The sequence below is a fragment of the Benincasa hispida genome, chromosome 4, assembly GCF_027475165.1.
Source record: "Benincasa hispida cultivar pf3 chromosome 4, pf3_genome.v1.1, whole genome shotgun sequence".
Lineage (NCBI taxonomy): Eukaryota > Viridiplantae > Streptophyta > Magnoliopsida > Cucurbitales > Cucurbitaceae > Benincasa > Benincasa hispida.
The window spans coordinates 43,911,342-43,931,915 of NC_143481.1; the positions used below are offsets into that span (position 1 = coordinate 43,911,342).

At 34.2% G+C, this 20,574-nt stretch overlaps 1 protein-coding gene across 1 annotated transcript; it reads right to left on the reverse strand.

The window, feature by feature from the left end:
• Positions 1-17,020: 17,020 nt before the first annotated feature.
• Positions 17,021-17,632, reverse strand: LOC120076213 (uncharacterized). The gene has a single exon (XM_039029979.1). It carries the CDS (start codon positions 17,630-17,632, stop codon positions 17,021-17,023), a length of 612 nt encoding a protein of 203 aa, XP_038885907.1.
• Between the last annotated feature and the right edge of the window lie 2,942 nt (positions 17,633-20,574).

Below are 20,574 nucleotides of genomic sequence, written 5' to 3' on the forward strand. Positions count from 1 at the left end.
TGCAATATGTGATTGATCCAAAATTTATCATTCAACAATTCGATCTTGTAAGAGATTGTCTCTCTTGGTCTTCATAAAGAATTTGATAGGTATTCTTTAGAGAAAGACCTACTTAAAGAGGAAGATGAAGGTCCTATTCCTAGGTTTTATCTCTATATACCTTTCATCAGAGTGTTTTCTTGAAAAAATTATCTTTTATCTAATATATAACAGATAAACGATTTTCATCTTTAAAGAAAAAAAATAAAATGCAAGAAAAAATGAACTCCCAAGCACTGTTATTCACCAAACGGTATGTGACAAAAAAATTTGGTTCAAATACTTAATATACACATGGTGTGAAGAAGCATAAAAGGTAAGAAGGAGAAACAAATATGGAAAAAAAACATATGGCTATACCAAAGAGAGAGATTGATCTTCAAGGTAAAGAATTAACACTCTAATTAGCTAGAAAGAAGGAAATACATATAAGGAATGAGATCTTTATGGAGTTAAATTGGTTAGAATTGATTTTTCTTTTTTAATATAATACTGGAGAATGGTGGGATCGGTAGGCGTACCAGGTTATCTCAACTTGACACAATGTTAGTGGCCTTATCATACTCCGAGCCTAGCACCTTCATTCAATCAAAAGAGAAGATGTACATGAAAAGGGCAGGAGGTGTGCTTAGAATACAAAAGGGCAACAAACACTAGAAGAACATATTCTGTTTTAAACAAATGGAAGGGGTATTGTAGTTACAAAAGAGATTTGATCTCGTACATCATAGGGTGGCCAGTGATATGATGTCATCCTATAATTGTCCACGGGGCTTGTCGATGCCCTAGAAAATTCTTCAATTTCTTTCAAGCCAAGTACACCACATAATAGTAGTAACAATCACTACAAGAAAATTGATATTTTTCGAAGGTCAAAACCTTCGAAAAAACATTTAATAAACTTTCGAAACATTTTTTTTCAAAGGTTATCTCAACCTTTGAAAAGTTTTGAAATAGATCCTGTCGAAAAAAACTTTTTCAAAGGTTTACTAACCTTCGAAAAGTATTATTTTTCAAAGGTTGATTAACTTTTGAAAATTATTATTTTTCAAAGGTTATATACCTTCAATAATTGTCAAATTATTTATCGATAATTATCTACTATCAAGTAGTCTTTTTCGAAGGTTTTCATTATTTTTAAAGGGCTTATCATGTTATTTTCAAAATTTTAACCTTCATAAAAACTTATTTATCAACAATTGTATATCCTTCGAAAATTCTCTTACAAAACCTTTTAGCACATTTATTGACAAATCTCGAAAGGTTGTTTTTACTAATTGATCTACATGTAGTACCATGAATTACAAAGTATAAGAATAAAATAGAAAAAATAGACAATGACATGGATGGAAGTAAACTTATATGTCATAAAAGTATACCAAAAGGCTATCGAAATTCTATAACATCAAACTACAATTGATCAACTAGAATTTTTTATGCATCTCTGCCATCAATTTTTGAAATCTATCCTCAAAACGATTTTCTAATTTGCTTATTTGACACCTAAGTGCTTCTACCTCAATCTTTCTTTGTTGTTCAGATTCTTTTCTTTGTCGTTCAGATTCTTGAAGTGGTTGTTCGGACTCATTAAGACGACGCTCAAGATTGCGTATAGTAGACAATGATCCAAACAACACAGAAGGAGTAACATATACTCCATAACCACGAACACGCCCGTGTTTCTCCGGTCCAAATACTCGTATGAAAATCTCATCCTCGTTGATGTCAAGTGTACCATCAATCACTTGAGAAGCATATAATTTAAGTTTTGACTACTGATGCTTGGTTTTATGAAATGGAAATATGGATGATATGCGTTGATGGAATTTCGTTGTGCACTCAAGTTTCCCCGGCGGAATCCAAGTGTAAATTTCTCTAAGTTTCCTGGTAAGTCCAGGGTCGAACATAGAGACTTGTGAAAACAGTTTGTGTTGGTAATTTTTATGAAGAACTTTGCGGTAACCGTATAAATAAATAAAGTGTTGGGTTTGTTTTTTGCGTTGATGAAAAAGAAATAAACAAATGCAGCGGAGTTGAGAAAAGATAGTTGTGTTGATAGATGCAATGAGTATGCAATGAACGGGTTGAGAAGATATTTAGCTAACGTTACTTGGGAATGCGTTAGACTATGTGATCATGTTACAACCATGCACAACAAGTTATTTTCCAATGTAAATGTGATACTCCTAAATCTAGGACGCATGTGTTGAATGCAAAATGTCCATAGAGCTCATTCCTAAGTCTCTACTCTTGTCCTATGCGATGATGCAAAATGCATAAAAGCAAGGTGACCGCATACAATCATATCCTATCTCTAGGATGCATGCGATGCGTTCATAACAAATAGTGCTCATTCCTAAACACCTATCTCTTGTTCATGCGTTCTAATTTGGCTCTTCTGAGTCTATATTCTAACCTGACCTTCCCAAGTCTAGATCCTGTCCTTAGACTACTCTCCCGAGTATCTCTAATGGACGAATGAAGCATACATAAACAAGATAATCGCAAAGAATGAAGATTCCCTAGTTGTGCTAGCTAAATGCTTCTCAACCCATTCAACTGATTTAGCTACTCATGCGTGAATAACAGAGAGTGAATAGATATAGAGAAAGAAATTCCATTCTTATAAATGAGTTGAGTACAAAATGACAATGGAAAGTAAGGGTAGAGAGTCTGGTAGCAATTCTTTACTGACCGAGGCTTTTTACACTGAAATCTTTATTCTGTTCTAAAGATGTTCCTGCTTCCGCAGGCGTCGGCCTTGTCTCTATCCTTGAAGCTTTCGGCGCTCTCCTAAGCTTACCGGAATGATCTGCCGGCACAACTTCTTCCCTCGCGTTCGCCTTAAAATGAACGAAAAACTAAGAACAAAGACGTGCGAACTGAAGTATGAAATCTCTAACTGCTGAACTCATGAACCGATCAACCCCTTCTTTGAAGAATCCCCTTGGTATTTATAGAGAATCCATGGTGAAAGGCGACTTCTCTCTCCAGGTTGTACAGATGGGACAACTTTAATTCCTGACTGATGCGCCGAATAATTGTCACCGATAAAGCTGAATGTACTTTGTAACCGTTATCGGTTGTCAACTTAATTTGGATTTGACTATCATCAGTTTTCTGTCCCATCGCACTTAATTGGCCGTTCACCCAAATGCGCCCACCATGTTGCGCTGACCAAGTTGCGGTGATTCTTCTTGGGCGAATGTTCGCGAGCATGATGAACGCAAAGCCTTGCGGTGAAGTTGCGCTCGACCAATGATTTCTATGATTGCAATTCTTGCATTGCCTTAACGAATATTCTGTACAAAAATACAAAAATCAACAGTTCTAATGCGCTGAACGCATGCGATCGCAATATTACGAAATTGATGTTTAATGGACGCAAGTTAACATATTTCATCAACGCAATCCATCATTGTTTAAGAACTCAGCACTATGATAACGTGCATTTCTGCCCGTTATCAACTACAAATACAAATTCACATATTATAATTCAAACTAACACATATAAATTCAAATGTTTATAATAAACAAACACATGTATTTGTTAGAACCATAATATTTGATAGATTGAAATCTATACAACAAACAAACAAATGTCTTTGAAACCCATTTAAGATTCACCAAATTCTAGGAATTCCATTTTCATTTATTTCCTTTTATTGATCCAAATTGCATCGGAAATATATGGAATGTTAGATTTTGTGGAAGAGTATAAGAAAAATTGAAACAAAAAAAATAAAATAACGAGCAATTTTCCTAAGAAGTAGTGAAAGAAAAGGGAAAGAAGTAAGCTTGGAAACTACTAATCTTGAACTCTAAAATGACACTATAATCTAAACTAACTATAATTTTTGTTTAGTCTACAAATTGAAAACTTGGAAACTACTAGTTTTAAATATTCATACTTCACAATGTTAAATATCGTAGGACAATGATATGAGTTTTCTATAGATAAGACTTTGCTTGAACAAGATATGTTCTATAGCTCATCAGACAATAGTCTAAGAATTCTTAGGGGATAAGGTAGAGACTTATTTAAATCAATCATTTCTAGAACAGAGCAACAAAGATGATAAATTAATGACCTTTACTTAAATTCTAACCAATAACATCATATCTATCCATTACTTTGTACTTACCATTTTTTTCGTAGTTTCATTCACAACCAATCCATTATTGCTCAAGTGAGTTAGCTCCTAAATTCTAATTCGACTCGATTCTTCGTTAGTGACTCGAACCTATTTAAGTGAAAATATTATATATTAGATAATTTGACTAAATTAAAAGAAGTTTATGTAATTTTTCATATAATTACCTCTTTTTCAACTCTTTATTGTATACTTTGTGAACCACATGTGTGATGTACATTCAATTTAGAACGGCTCTTTTGGTTTTTTTTCACACATCTCCTGTAATTTAAAAGTAGAGTATGAGCATCAATAAAAAAAAATAACAATAAGTACAATTTTTTTTATGTACAAGAAAAAGATATTAGAATACAATCTGATATTCAGTTGACTTCCACAACTTTGAAAGATATTTTGCATCTTCTATTGTAATTCTTGGTGGAATATTTACTAAAGCTTCTGCAACTGTATCATGTTTGTACAACCATTTTTTCTTTAGACTGTCTCTCTAGGTATTATATGATCGGTGAATTTGAAGCAATACTAAAGCTTCATGACCTTCAATTTTAAATTGTTCCTACAAAAAAAAAAAAAAATGGTAGTTGTAATCTAATTATTTAGGAAGTAAATTAAAGGGGGAAAAAATATTATTTTTTCACATACCAATTTAAGTTCAAATAGTTTCCTTTTTGTTGTTGTATCAATATCTCTCGAACTTTTTACTTGTAAAGAAGTAAAGTTGACTTGTCTAGCTAAGATGGTGCTCGACTTTTAAAGACATCAACATTATCTCCAACGAGTCGTTTCTTCCTCCATTATTCTTCAAATCTAATCTCATGAGGTAGTTTAACTAGTTTGAGATTACGTGTGGGACCACGTACTTTTCTTACTCTAAAAGAAGATTCTAAAGTAAAAAGAAAGAAAAGAAGTAAGTTACTAACAAATCAAAAACAAATAATATATATTATAAAAAACATATTACCTCTATTAAGAAAATTTTCATGACTAGTAGTTGATCTAATTTCTCCTGTAAACGATGATGAAGCTTCTAAACCAACTTTAGATTTTGTTGAAGATTGTTAACCTTCAACTATTTGGTTAGATGTAGATGCAATTGTAGTATTCTCGTGACTATCTATACTATTATTGTTGTTGAATCTGCTTCTTACTTTTTTCATCCTTTACATAAATAATGAACTTGTTGGAAAAAAACAAGTTAGATAAATAACATAATAAAAATTGAGTATTAGTTTAAGAAATAAGAGACATATATTATAAAGTTAAAAAGAGATTACCTAACAGAAATGATAGACAAAAAAATTAAGAATTAAATTGCTCTATTTATGTCTTCTTCGTCATCTTCTTCTTTACAATCTTCATCTATGCAAAGGGATATTGTAATAATCACAAAATACCAAATCGGGTTTCTTCTATCTTCAAGGTAAAAAACTTGTTCAGATTGGCATGCTAATACAAATGGCTTATTTGTAGCCAATGTGTACATTATATTCACACTAGTTAGTCCATGATAATCAATTCTAATTCCTTTACCAAGACCGTTGATATTCCACCATTTGCATTTAAACAAAACGACCTTGTTTCCACCCATATATTGCAATTCAATAATATCAGGCAATACGCCAAAGTACTCTTGATCATCAGTTCCTCTCATTACTATCCCACTATTTTGTGTTTTTCTTAAATCATCACCATCCTTGATACGAAATCTAAATTCATTAACAATGTACCCTTTGTAGCATGTTTCTTCTTGTTATAGACCTCGAGATAAATCTAATAACTGTTTGTCAATTTTGTTGCTTCCATTGATATATAATTTAGTAACCTACATTGAAAATATTATCAAATTTTAAATCTAATTGTGTAGCTCAATCGTTTAGTAAACGATCTCACTCTCAACAATCTCGCGCATAGTCTATCGTATAGCTACCACGCCCATCATTTATCTCCATCATTTAGCGTTGATGCCTTATCGTCTAACACATCCGCCTATCATTTAGCTACCACGCCCATAAAAACTATAGATTAAAATCAATATGAATATGATTCATATTAAAACTATAGGTTATATGAGAGAATATAAAGTTAGTTTATATTATATATGATATAGTATAAACTATTGGTTATATTATATATGATATAATATATGGTTTGTTTTAGTTATATTGATTTTAATATAATTAAAATTAAAAAATAAAATATCTCCGAGGGAGTTATGGAAATAACTCCCACTATCTCGCATATACAGGACAATTGATAGAGGAAAAAAAAAAAGTTAGTTCATATGTGAAAAACAGAATTGAGAATTCAGTGTGCATCTTTTTCTGAAACTCTCCAAAAAATATTTTCCTTCTCCCTCACCCGAAATTAACAAGGAAATCCCACAACCCTACCTTGATTCTTACCTTGAGAGTAGTGAGGAATGCTTGATGGTAGTGTCCAAGAGAAGCACTTATATTGCTGTGTTCGTGGAAGAAGTGTTATTGAGGAAGTTCCCTGTTCGTGATCACTAGAAGAGATATACGTGAAGACTGTTTTTCCTTAAGGGTAAGTGTTCTCTCTTTCCCTTTCCTCTATGTACTAGCATGCTTAGTTTTAATGTTTATCATACCGTTCTTCTCTATTTTAACAAGTTCCAAAATCAAATACACAGATACAAAGGCGATCATTCGCTTCGGCAACGGGAATTCCATTCCTTCACATAACTCACTCAAGATTAAGGTCGAGTCACCTATGGTCATCTTGTGAAATATTAATCTCTTCTTCAATTAATGGTGTTAGAATAATCATTTTGCGGTCCGATCTTCTACAAACTCTTTGTTTATGATACCCCTACTTGCGTGTCTCCACATGAATGATTAGATCACATCGTTTGTAACACTTTATACAACTTTTTTAACAATTACAAAGTAAGTCATATCCGTAGTGTCACTAGAATAAGACACTTAACCTTGTCCATATACTACAAACCAATTAAGTTATTACTTAAACATGATCTATATGTATGTCAACCACATACATGTTTAAGTTACATAAAATAACTTCGGATTTTAATTTATTGGATTGAATTAATGCAATCTAAATATCCAATAAAATAACTAATTATTTTATTAAATAAATAATTCATATACAGATTACAAATTATGAGAACCACGAGATAGGACACCAACCCCAACACGGATTGCTTGTAAGGGCATAAAATCGGGGAGCTTTGTTGTATAAAGAACCATGAGGGGTCTAGTTATGAAACCAGAATAAGGTACTACTACTACCATTCTTTACTGTCCACTGAATGTGGTTGCTGATAAGATTTTATTGCTTGGCAGTATGAAACCAAGGAGATTTAGAGCTGTTCAAAGTACAGTTTGTGAGGATCTTATCCAGGGAAGTAGAGACATATTTAGAGCTGATCAATTTGCATAGAAGGGTTATGTTAGTAGTTTTAACTTTGTCAAGACCCAAGCCACCTCTTTCTTTGGGGAGAGTAATATAATCCCATCTAATCAAATGGAAGCTGCCATTCTTTTTGGATCCTTCTCAAAAGAAGTCGCACATCATCTTTTCGATACACTTGCAAATGGAGATAGGAGCTTTGTATATGGATAGATAATAAGTACGTAGATTACTTAGCACTACTTGGACTAAAGTGAGTCTGCCACATTTAGAAATGTACGAGTATTTCCAGCTTTCAAGTTTCCTTTCAATGTTGTCAAGTACGGGAGTCTAGAAGAAATAGGACTTGGGATTCCCTCCCAAATGCAGACCAAGTTAATGGATGGGTAGAGGAGAGCTGGTGCAACCCCATATTGATTCAGCTTGAGCCATAAAGGATTGATCGACATTAATACTCGAGATTGAGGACTTGCTTCTATTAATCTTTAGATCGGATGTTCGTTCGAATTGTAGCAAAGATCCTCAACTTTTGTGTGTCAGCAACAGAGAAGAGAAGAAGATCATCAGCAAATAGTAAATGAGTGATCTGTAGCTGATTGTCATGAAGCTTAACCATGTATAAGATTCTTATGTTGAGCTTCATTGAGAAGGCTAGGAATGGAGATAAAGGATCTCCTTGGCGGACCGCCTTTTAGCCTGAATGAGACCTCCGGGTTTGCCATTAATGAGGTTTTGGTAGTTGTCTGTAGAAATGCATGCACCAATCCATTTGATCTATGTTCATGGGAACCTTTGAGTTTTAGAATCGATAGCAGAAAATTCCAATGTACTTTATTGTAGGCTTCCTGATGTCGAGTTTGATGATTAACCCTTTTTGTTTGCTGCTCCTCCAGTGATCAACAATTTCGTTGAAAATTAAAATAGGATCAAATATCTATCTACCAAAAACAAAAGCTGCTTGTTGCATAGTAATAGTTGAAGGAAGAACATTCTTTAACCTCTCAGCAAGGATTTTTGCCAAGATTTTGTAAATATTGGTAGTTAGGCTTATAGGCTTGTAATCCTTAACACTTTGGCAATGTATCTTCTTGGGAATGAGGGTTATGTATGCAGCGTTAACGGCCTTGTTCATGATATTTTTCGAGAAAAAATCTTGGAACAAATACTTGATATCGCTTTTAAAAATGTGCCAGTATTTTTTTTAAAAAAGAAAAAAACTCCTTTGAGAAACCACTAGGGCCTGGTGTTTTCTTATTGCCCATATGCTTCATATTGCCATATAATTCTTGATCAGTGAATGGATTGAGAATGGGAATTGAATTCTCTGAGACCTAATTTACCATTGTTTCTCAATAGTTTCAAGATGTTGTCGGAGTAAAGGATCGTCAACAAGGGCATTCTAATGCGTTGTTGATTGTTATCCAAGACTTACTTTTATCTGTAAATACTGCATATTTGATTCCATCCATAAATTTTCTTTCCTATGAGTTCGAGTCAGAATGAGATTTTGCGCTTGTTGAACAGATATATCTCTCCAATCAAGATTACCAATCATCCATGAGCACACTGAGTCTCTCTGCTATCTTCTTGTGGTAGGTCCATAATTCATGGTTGATAGCAGCAAACTTGGCTTCAATAATGATTACAAAATCTAGACTATGCCAAAAGATTCCAGACCTCTAACATTCCAGGAAAGGATCTTCATTTGCAATTCAAAGTCCCCTGGTTAATCCTCTGGGGATCAGTATATGAGTAATTCTGAGGGGATATTGGAATGACGCATAAAATTTTCTCCCTGAGCCATTTAACCAATTGATCTTCAAAGTTGGAACTATCTTTCTTTGCATTAGTATTAGCCATGCTCAAAGCATTAGTATCCAATACTATTTCGTCAAATAGAACTTCCAAATTTGGTTCTATCGCTGCGTTGTGGTCTTCGGAGGAAATTCCTCCCTCAGCATCCAATTGGTTTGGGGTAGCCTCTAGGCATGATATCAGGTTATCTGCAACTTGTGGAAGGTCGCTGAGGTCGCTAATGATATCAGCTTTCATAGGATTTTAGACCGACATTTAATATCTTTATTTATTTTACAGAATTTCAATTTTTAAAATTTAGGATATTATTATGTAAGGAACTTCAAAACATATGTGTTTTTTAATACCCTACAATAGTGTGGAATTTTTATATCTGAAAAAGGACCGGTAAACATATAGTTTAATTAATTAATAAATTATTATCAATTACTCATTATTACTAATTTTAATTAATTATTAAATAGAAATATATCAATTAGACTTAATAAATTCTAACTAATATTTTTACGATTAATATTTTATGCTATCTAACCTATTTAAAATAAATTATTATTATTATGTTGATGATCAATATTCTAATTAATTTATAATAATTTAATTATTTATAGTAATTAATTTAAATTAATTAATTATGTTTAATAAATATTTAATATAAAAATATTCATTTATTTTTATTTTTATTGATTAAATAATTCTACATTTATTTGATGACTATAATAATTGGTCTCTTGTATTTAACTAAGTAATTAGTTAATTTTCGTTTCTATATACAAAATTGGTAAATTGAACATATATATTTAACTTTCAGATATTAATTGTCCTACACATCCAAACACATAACATTAATTATCCCAGACACTTAAAACCCAAACATTCAAATCTTAGATATTAATATCTATACCCATAAATAATGTCTGCGATCCAAACGAACCCTTAGGCTAGATGTGATTTGTTAGATACGTATTCCCCTGCTTAAATCCATGATCTGGGCATGTAGAGATGTTGTTTGATCAAATTTCATTATTGTCGTGGGCTAGCCCTATTTCACTTTGTTTACTAGCATTTTGAGCCGTTTAGGCTTTATCAATATTGGGTTTATCTGCCAAGACAAGACCAGGGGCTATTGTGGTATTATATAATAAAGTATGAGTTTTAAGAGAAAGAAAGTTGATATATTTCTTAGTTAGGATTTTCTTTTGTGGAGTTTCCAGGGTTTTTTTGTACGGATGACCTCATTTGGGAGGCCCAAATGAAAAATGGTCACATATAGAGAAAGTAATGGAAAGTGGCCTCCTGCTTATGTCATAAGCATGTGATTTTATTGATTCACCCCTGAGATGCACCCTACGTGCCTGCCAATACGGATTTACTCGATCCTCATGGCCCATCAATCGTTACCTGATGGCTCGTCACTAGTTCCTCGATGCATAATGAGTCGATACCCAGCTTCATGGTCACTCGATACGACTGCAATCGACACGTGTATACTCGATCTTATCCACGTCATACATAATACTCGATTACTTTATTCTCGATTCTTTTGAATTCTTCGTGTCGTCGGAACCTACTCTATAGTTAATGCTCATGTGCGAACATACATAAATTAGAAAATTTTCTGATAATATACATGATTCTTTCAAATCAATTTCTTACAATGTTAAGTAATTTTTTTTATGAACTAAGGATAAACAGAATTGAAACAAAAAAGCGAAAATCAGGATCATTTTCCCTTAAAAAAACATGGTTTCTTGACGGAGATCAAGTTATAAAGGCATTGAGATCATTTCACTATATTGTCTTACACCTCAAGTAATTAAATGTGTTTTTTCTTGCTCAATTTTTTTTTTTTTTTACTTTTCTGACGATGTACGAAACCTATGAATGTAGTAAAAAGAACGAGTGAGTGTAAGTTTGGCGCACTGAAACATGCCAGTAGCTCCCAGTAGAGCGAGCATGAGGGGAGAGAGCTATAAAACAATAAATATCGAGTTGAGAAGACTGAGTATCGAGTGACGAGCATTGAGCGTTGAGTAGCGAGTATAACGAGTATTTAACAGTTACCTATTTTCCTAACTACTCACTTTCTATATTGTTTTTCTTGAAGGATGGAGAAGTATATATTCTTATGTTATGGTGGTATATTGGATGACATAGAAGAACGCTATACTGGAGGCCGTTTTGAAGGATTTGCTAGTTCCAAGCACATTCATATATAATGAGCTGGTAAGTCTTGTATATGATATCATGCAAGCTAGTTCGACAGAGTTCAAGATTATAATGAGGGTGACATATATGATGGATATTGATTCTCCTCCAGTATGCTTAACGAACGATGCTAATGTTAAATTTCTCCTCTCAGAGTATGAAGGTACTAAACCGCAGGTATTTATAAGTCTTGAGGAAATCGAAGAAATTCATCACAGGGCAACATCTTATTACCCAGAGAGATCAGACCAACCCATGTGTGGAGGTGATGTCAATGACCATGAGTTTTGTCCATCGGGTGTCTCACTGGAAAATGACAACATCGACGTTAATATAGCGAATGTATTGCATCCGAATTTGATAATACAAGATGTTGGGATACATGTAAATGAGAATGTGATGATAGAAGAAAAAGAGGTTAGGAATGAAAAATAGACGACTCTGATTGTTTTAGGGAGTAATCCTTTTGATGTGAATGAAGAACACCCAACCAAGGTGTTTTTTAGGGAGTGGTCCTTCTATTGTGAATGAAGAACAACCAAGTCCAATTTTGTCAAATGATTTTGCCCATTTTTTTGGGAGATTGCCTCGCCAAAATCTGACCAATGTGCCATCTTGTAATAATGCCAGAACAAGGGCCTTGATCATGCAACCACAGTCGTCTATAGGGTTGGTCGATACCGTTTAAGAAGGTCAAATTTTATTCAGTAAGAATGATATGAAGATGAGGTTAAGAACAACTTTGAGTTGTGGGTTAAAAAATAAAACAAAAAATTTTATAGTGTTTGGTGTTTTACACCAGACTTGTAAGTGGGTCGTTCGAGCAATTAAAATGGACAGATATGATATTTTGAAGATCACAAAATGCATGCCTAATCACACATGCTTGATTGACGTATTGAATCATGACCAAAGGAAAGCCAGCGCATTCGTTATTAGTCACCAAATCAAGGACAAGTTCAGAATTGGTAGGGGGACAAACTGCACCATATTATTGAGGATATGCGAAATCAGTACGGTGTCAATATTAGTTATGACAAGGCATGGCGTGTGAGAGAAACTGCTTTTGCTTTTGCAATGGGGACGTGAAAGGAATCATAAGTCATATTGCATGCATATGGTCAGGCTTTGAAGATAGAAAATCCTTTAATTGTATTTGAGATCGAGCTTGAAGAATCAAAATATTTTGAATACGTGTACATGGCACTAGGTGCGAGTTTAAGAGGTATCAAGAGTTTTTGACCTGTGATCATTGTAGATGGCATTTCTTTAAAGGGTAAGTATAAGGAAACAATGATAGTTGGCATTGCAATGGACAGTAATAACCAATTGTACCCACTAGCATATGCAATTGTTGATAGTGAGAATGACCGAGCCCTGACGAACCTGAAAAAAATAATTGAAGAATGCACTAACCTCATATTCGTCTCAGACCGTGGACCAAGTATAGCTAATGTCATAGATATCATATTCCCTAATTCTTACCATGGACTTTGTACCTTCCATTTGAAAAGGAACGTGGAGAAATACTTCAAAGACGAGTCTGTTGGAAAATTGTTTCACGAAGCTTGTAGAATGTATCGAGAATCAGAGTTCAAGCGTTAGGGTCCAAATAATGAAGTATAAGAATGACTCGCTTGCTAGATATTTAAAGGATGTTGATATTCAGCGATGGGCACGCTGTTACCAGTCTGGAAACCGATATGATAACATGACCAGTAATAGTATCGATTGCTTCAATGCTATTACCAAAGAAGCAAGAGTGTTGCCAATACCTTCGTTGTTAGAATATATAAGTGGTCTACTTCAAGGTTTGTTTCATGAGTGGCAAACAATGTGGTCTAATAGTATATCGATACACTTAATGTATGCATAAGAAATAATGGGTTGAGTGTGACAAAGTTAGACGATATCGAGTAAATCTAATCGATTGTTATAGATTTCATGCCAAGGACGTTGGATTAGATGGTATAGTCAACCTTAACACTCGAGAATGTAGTTGCAAGCAATTTCAGTGATTGGAGATTCCGTATTCGCACGCTATTACTGCAGCTAGAGAGCGCAATATCAACTCGTTTGCTCTATGCAACAGATTGTATAGTGTTGATTCTCTAAAACTAGCATCTGCAGAATCAATAAACCCACCTGGTCATGTATTCGAATGGAAAAAGCCACCAGGGTATACCGAGGTAAAAATATTCCCACCGAAAAGAGTGGTACAACTTTGTAGACGAAGGGTAAATAGGATATCATCTACTGTAGAACATGCCACATTAAAGAAATGTGGACGGTGTGGCCAACCGAGACATAACAGACAAAAGTGTAATAAAACACTTGATACGTTGAAACTCAACAAACGGGCAAGGACGATGTATGGGAACCAACAAACTTCCAAACTCAAATACTTGATAATTTATTACTCTGTATATATAGATTGTTCAGGTTGTAATGAAATGACGTTTGATAAATACTCGATACACATTATCTATTACTTGATCCTTGTCACTTGAAACTTAATACGTGTTACACGTTACTCGACAATACTCGATAAACATTAACTTAATTACAGTACTCGATACACTCGGTGCATACCACTCGACAATACTTGGTGCATAATACTTGATACTTGATGCATGTTACTATATACTCGGTGTCTGTTACTCGATACTTGATACAGTTTGTATTCGGTTTGATTTACAAATAATGTCAAAATATTTTCTCCAATTTACAAATAATGTCAAAATTTACATAGATGGTATAGATTTAAAAATAATGTCAAAATTTATGTAGAGAGTTCCTAATAATAAAAAAAAAATTGATCTGCCCACAACTCGGTGCCATACTGCAACCTAAAATCATGCATCTTATCCTTTCGTAAGCTCTGCATACTCGACCTGGTCACTAAGTACTCAAAGTACTTGAGACAGAATATCCCACTGTCTAGTGTATTCCTCTGTAGTGTGCCTGTATTGACATGACTAAACTTCTAAGGACTAGGTGCAAGGTCATGCTTTGCATCATATACGCCACAGAATTGTGCCAGTGAAGGGAGAGTGAAGCATCGGGGTGCCAAGAATGTTATCAGATCCTTCAATGTGATATACTTGGGGAGTGAGTCATAGCAAAGGATACGCCCGATGTTCATGTCCACCATTAACATAATCCAATGTTGCTTGTAGTTGATTGGATTATAGATGTAATCGACATCTGCCCATCTAGGCTGATGATCAAGTACTAATCTGAGCACCTAATCGACCGACTTCTGCTCTTTGCCCAATACTTTAGTAGCTTCTCCTTTTGTTTTCCCACGTATGGCCTGGAACAAGCTATTTGATCCTTGAAGTTCAAGTAACTCTGCAAAATAGATAACAATAGGTTCAAGTGTATATCAATTATGCAAAAATGTACATTAAAATTTAAACCCTTTAAAATACATACCAATATGCCATGTGGCAATGTCATGAACCGATGAGCACATATCTCCAGCCGACTAATAAACTTCCATTGGAGAAACTTGAATAAAGAATCAAGAACCTGTAGTTTGCAAGTTAAGTCAAAGAATGGGAATAGTAACTAACAAGCATACAAATATAAGAAGAGATGTTAACTTACGTCGTTCTCAACCAAATTACTATCATGTGTTAGCTCCCGGAACAACTTTTTCATTGTGTAATTCCTCTTGAATAGGACTTCATTACCTGGCTAGTGAGAACTCATATCCATGCTGGTCAACCAGAATATGAACTCATTTATCTAGTCCTCTAGAATAGCATGTGTCGGGTCGTAGGGGACGATGTCAGTTGAATGTTGACCGAACTGAATATATTTATGCTTTTTTCCTGTCGCCCTTACGATGTCAACTGGAGAGGTGTACGCTTGTGTTTACTTTCTCTTCCTACTTGTCCGTCTCTGTTCCCCCTACCCTTCATAGGCTTGTCCTTCACCTCACGGTCGGGCTCACCCTCGCCCTTTACCATTGGCTCACCCTTCACCTTGGGCTCACCTTTAATTATGAACTTCTTCAATGTTTATGGTGGAAGCAACTGAGGATGTGGTAGGGTCAATGGGGGGAAGACTGGTACATTGGGAAGCAACATAGCAAGAGAAGTGGCAGGTAATTGGGGATGAGGGAGAGTGGTAGATTCTTTCACATATGACTTAGTGGAAAATGGAGGAATGAGGTCATTGGTCTCGGTGGTAGATAAAGGAATGAGGTCCTGGAACTCAGTGGAAGGTGGAAAAATGAGGTCATGGGACTCGATGGAAGGTGGAGGAATGGGGTCAGGGGACTTAGTGGTAAGTGGAGGAATGGGGTCCCGGGACTAGTGGTAGGTGGAGCAATAGGGTCACGGGACTCGGTGGCTGATGGAGTGGTTGGGTCACGGGACTTAGTGGAATGTGAAGGAATGGGGTCAATGGTCTCGGTGGACTCCATGCTTAAACTCTATATCATTTACCAAGTATTTTATGTCAAACACAACATGATATAGATTTACATTAGAATAAGTTTAAGATGGTATTACGCACCCGACACAATGACCACAATAGGCTGGTGATTGTTTATATGTCGGTCTGAAGGACACTCAAGTCAGATTTCACATCTTTCAAGCCTAATTGTACATCGTCCTATTTACGGTCCATCATAGTCACTCTTTGGTGTATGTCACGGAGTGATGTGCGAATGCCCACACCCCTCATGGGCTCAAAATGGATTGTAGTTGGGGGCACATGTTCGTCAGTAAGGAACTCGTGAGACTCGTTATGAGGAGGGTGAATCTTGCTTTCGTCGATAGGGAGCTTATAAAACTGATACTCTTGGAGTTCTGTCTCGTGAAACTGATATCCATGACTCTCGTATTCACTGGAGTTACTATGAGCATCCACATCATGACGTGATCCATGTGTCTCTGAAAAGCTCATTTTGACATCAATGTGCTCGTATATGGGTTGTTCATCGAGTCTAGTGTCCTTATACTGCCTCTCCCTATTGAACATGATCAATGGTGTGTGTATGATCCTTGTTTGTACAAAACAACAAACAATTTGTTAGTTATATGTGACATTCACATTAAATCCAAGTAAATTGTGATGTAATAAAGTAACCTCAGTGGACCTAAACATGTCTCGCACGATTTTTTTAGTTGCCATTGAGTATGTACACTCATTCTTTAGGAATCGAGGTACAACATGTCCATTCAGTCAGGTTGCAATTTTTTCGACAACTGTTGAAATGATCTCATATGCCCACACCTACCATAATTCATAAACAATTATAAGACAAGCAAAAGTAGTAAGTGACTTTGACACTACAATGAGTAGATCTCGTATGACCAATTAATGAATATTACCTAAAATGCATGAGGAAACCCCGATAGGTTGTACTTGACAATATAATTCTTATTGTGCTTGGACCTTTTTTAGTAGTTCTTTGCCTTACCACTAAATCCTCTTTGTAGTCCAAGTAACTTCCTCTCCCATAACACATTTCTCCAATCCAAGGAATTGAAGTAATCTAAATCCTCCACATCAATTAATAAGGTCTTGTCGACATTGGCCTTCGTCTTCTCCCTTCCCATCATACCCAATTCAGTGTAATAGACCAATGTCATCTTCATAGCATCCATGTCATTCTCAAACTCCATCTCTTTGTACACTGTCTCTAAGGTATCAATATGAATGTCTCCCACAAAATCATTCTTGAAGCACCTACTATGCAGTGACCGCCACAATCCCGTCACCAATAGGAAGTCTTCTTTTGTGAATGTTACAACCATACCATTCAAATTAAATGTCATTGCATCCTTCCTATCGTCTTCAACCTCCCTCAACAGAATGTAATGGACCAATGGACTGTTGAAAATAATGTCCATGTCCACGAATCGCCCAAATACCATCTTCCTGAAGAGGGCAAGCTTAGTGGGAGTAAGTTTCTCTTTCACTATCTTGTTAGTCGTCCCAATGTGAAAGGATATGCTAGTCGCTTGGCCTAGGAAACGATCATGGGGAGGAATCTTGAATTGTCTAGCCATATTGCACAGAATAACAAAAAATGGGGGTAAATAAAAAATCGATACACGATGCATGATACCTGATTGCTCGATACCCAATACATGCTACATTGTGTCCCTTACTCACTACATTACGTGTGACTAGATGGTCGATTATCGAGAATTTGATTTGATTTTCCACCTTCATGCATTATCCTACTCAAAACTCTAGACGGATCGAAATAAAAAAAAATATATGAAAATCGAAACGAAAGAAACTCGAAGTCCAACCAATCATGCAAGATATGAAAACATAAATGAAAACCGTGTCGGTCGAGTATTGGGTAACATGCAAGCGCATATCGAGGATCATGATGCCAAAATATAACAAAGAACGAGATAGACAAATTTACCCCTATTTTGTTATTGAAATTTAATTAAGGAAAATTTTCACTGATAAAAAAAATGTCAAACTATTTATAGAAATTAAAAAAAAAAAACACTAATAGACAGTTATAAACTTCTATTAGTTTCTATCACTTATAAACTTCTACCAGTCTCTATTACGGACAGATATTGATAGACTTCTATCAGTCTCTATAAAAGAATATTAAAATTTTGCTATTTTGTGTAAATTGTTTTGCTTATTTTTCTATTTTTGAAAATCCCCTCTAATCATTGGTTGTTTTTTTTGTTTTTTGTTTTTTTTTTTTTTTAATGATTGAGATTAGGAAAATTCCTATGCCAACTAAATATATTTACAAAATCACTAAATAATAAAAAAAGGCATGTTTGAATAACTATACTAATAAAATAACAGATTCTAATATATTGTGCAACTAATGCACATCCACGTGAAATAAAATATAGTTTGATCGTTTCTAAATAGTACACAATTTACAGATTTCTTGCAAACCAAACATAAAAGTCTGCAACATTACCGTTATACATGTCAAAGTTTGAATTCTATCTCAGATATTACTAATCCTTTCTAAATAAAATTGACATTTAAAATGTGGAAAGAAATAATATTATCAATCATATTAAAAATAAATAAATAAATAAATATGATGAATTGACGATGTAAATGTCATAATAACAATAAACACATACTAAAATAAAACACTAAACTTTTATAAATAAATTATATTTTGAAATTTGGAGTAAAGTCAACAGTACAAATTTTGGTTCAATTTGAATTACAATTTTCCAAATCTAATATTGCTTATATGATTATATAGCATTCAACAAAACATAAAGAAATTGTCATTTATTATCGATGACAAATCTTTTTTTTTTTTAAACTTGATTGAAATTCTAAAAGCAATATATATATGTGTATGTATATATATATATATATATATGTACATATATATATATATATATAAAAGTCCAATTATGAGTTACAATTAAAATTCTTCTTCAAACCAAAATTTAATATTTAGGCTTACATTTTGAACACAACTTAAAATAATTCAACTATTTCATTGTAGAAACGTGGCACATATTGTAATCAACTATAAAATTATGAAATTAAAACAATGTAAGACCCTAAATTATTTCAGAAGATATCGAACATTTTTAATCAAATAACTTGAACTTTTCCATTAAAATTAAAAATATCTTTTTAAAAAATAATAATAAAAAATTGAACATTGTGAAATCGAGTATAAATTTATCATAACGACAACATTAAATTCAATTATTTATTATTTCAAAATATGTAAAATCATGGTACACATGAAATAATGTACAACGAATGTGATTTACAATTATAATAGAAAGACTTCCCAACAAATATAATCAAAAGTTAAAATTACGTTATGCATAATTTGTTTGTTACAAATTTCCAGTTCTAAATTAAAATCTTAAATTTTTCTCTATCTTCTTCCTTCAAGAATAGGGTTTTTCTTTTTTTTGTTTTTTCATCAGTATCGCCTTTTATCTAAAACCTCTAATAAATTGTTGCAGAGCTAGAATGGAGGCGGTGGCGATTTGGGAACGGGGCACTTCGGCCAAGGATCCTTGTTCGGCTTTGCATATTTATTTCCATTTCTGGGTGCTTTAGTACACTTATCTTTACCCTCAGCATTCACACGGCGGAAGGGTTTCACCGGATAATCCCTCGTTACTGTTGACGGTGGGAGAGAGCTGTGGTCGTGACGGAATAAGAGAGGGCGTGGCAGCGGCGGAGAATAAGAACTACCGTAGCTTGTGGCGGCAGCGGCAGCTATCGACGGCGAGTTCGGAGAGAAGGATCCCATTGCCACCAAAATGGCAAAAAATAGATAAGCCAATGCTGGCGCCATGGGGTGTGGGTTTTTGTTTCTAGTTTGAGCCAAATCTCACTTCATCATCATCTCATTAAATAGACTTATTAGTCGGTAGGAATCATTTTGAAATGAAATCAGATTTACTGAAAATTGAGATTATGATATAATGTCAAAACCGGTATCAGAATAGAACGATGAAACATGAAAATGGTGGTGAAGAAGATTGGACTGAAAACGGTAAATCCAAACGTGGGCTATAAATCCGTTACATTTCAACTCCTAAACAAGTTTAATATAGATGGAACTTAGGACCTCAAAAATTCAGACAGCACATATCAATTGATATTGAACTAAATTTATTTTGGTCACTACTTTATACATTTAAACTTAGTCAAATATGTTAAATTGGAGCATCTAAAAGGTAGAATCGTTCAATTTCTCACTTTACAATGGTTCCAACTCAAAATTGGGTCAAATATCACTGGTTTATTTTGTTTAATTTATTTATTTTATTAAGGTTTCAACATTATCGAGTTTATTTAAGAGAAATTATTTTAAATAACAAATGTTTGAAAATATTTATAAATAATAGCAAAATACCACAATCTATCTGCGATAGACCATGATAGACTACTATGTCTATCATAACATAGATAGACACAAGTAGTACTCTATCGTGATTTATTACAATCTATCGCAGATAGGTTGTGA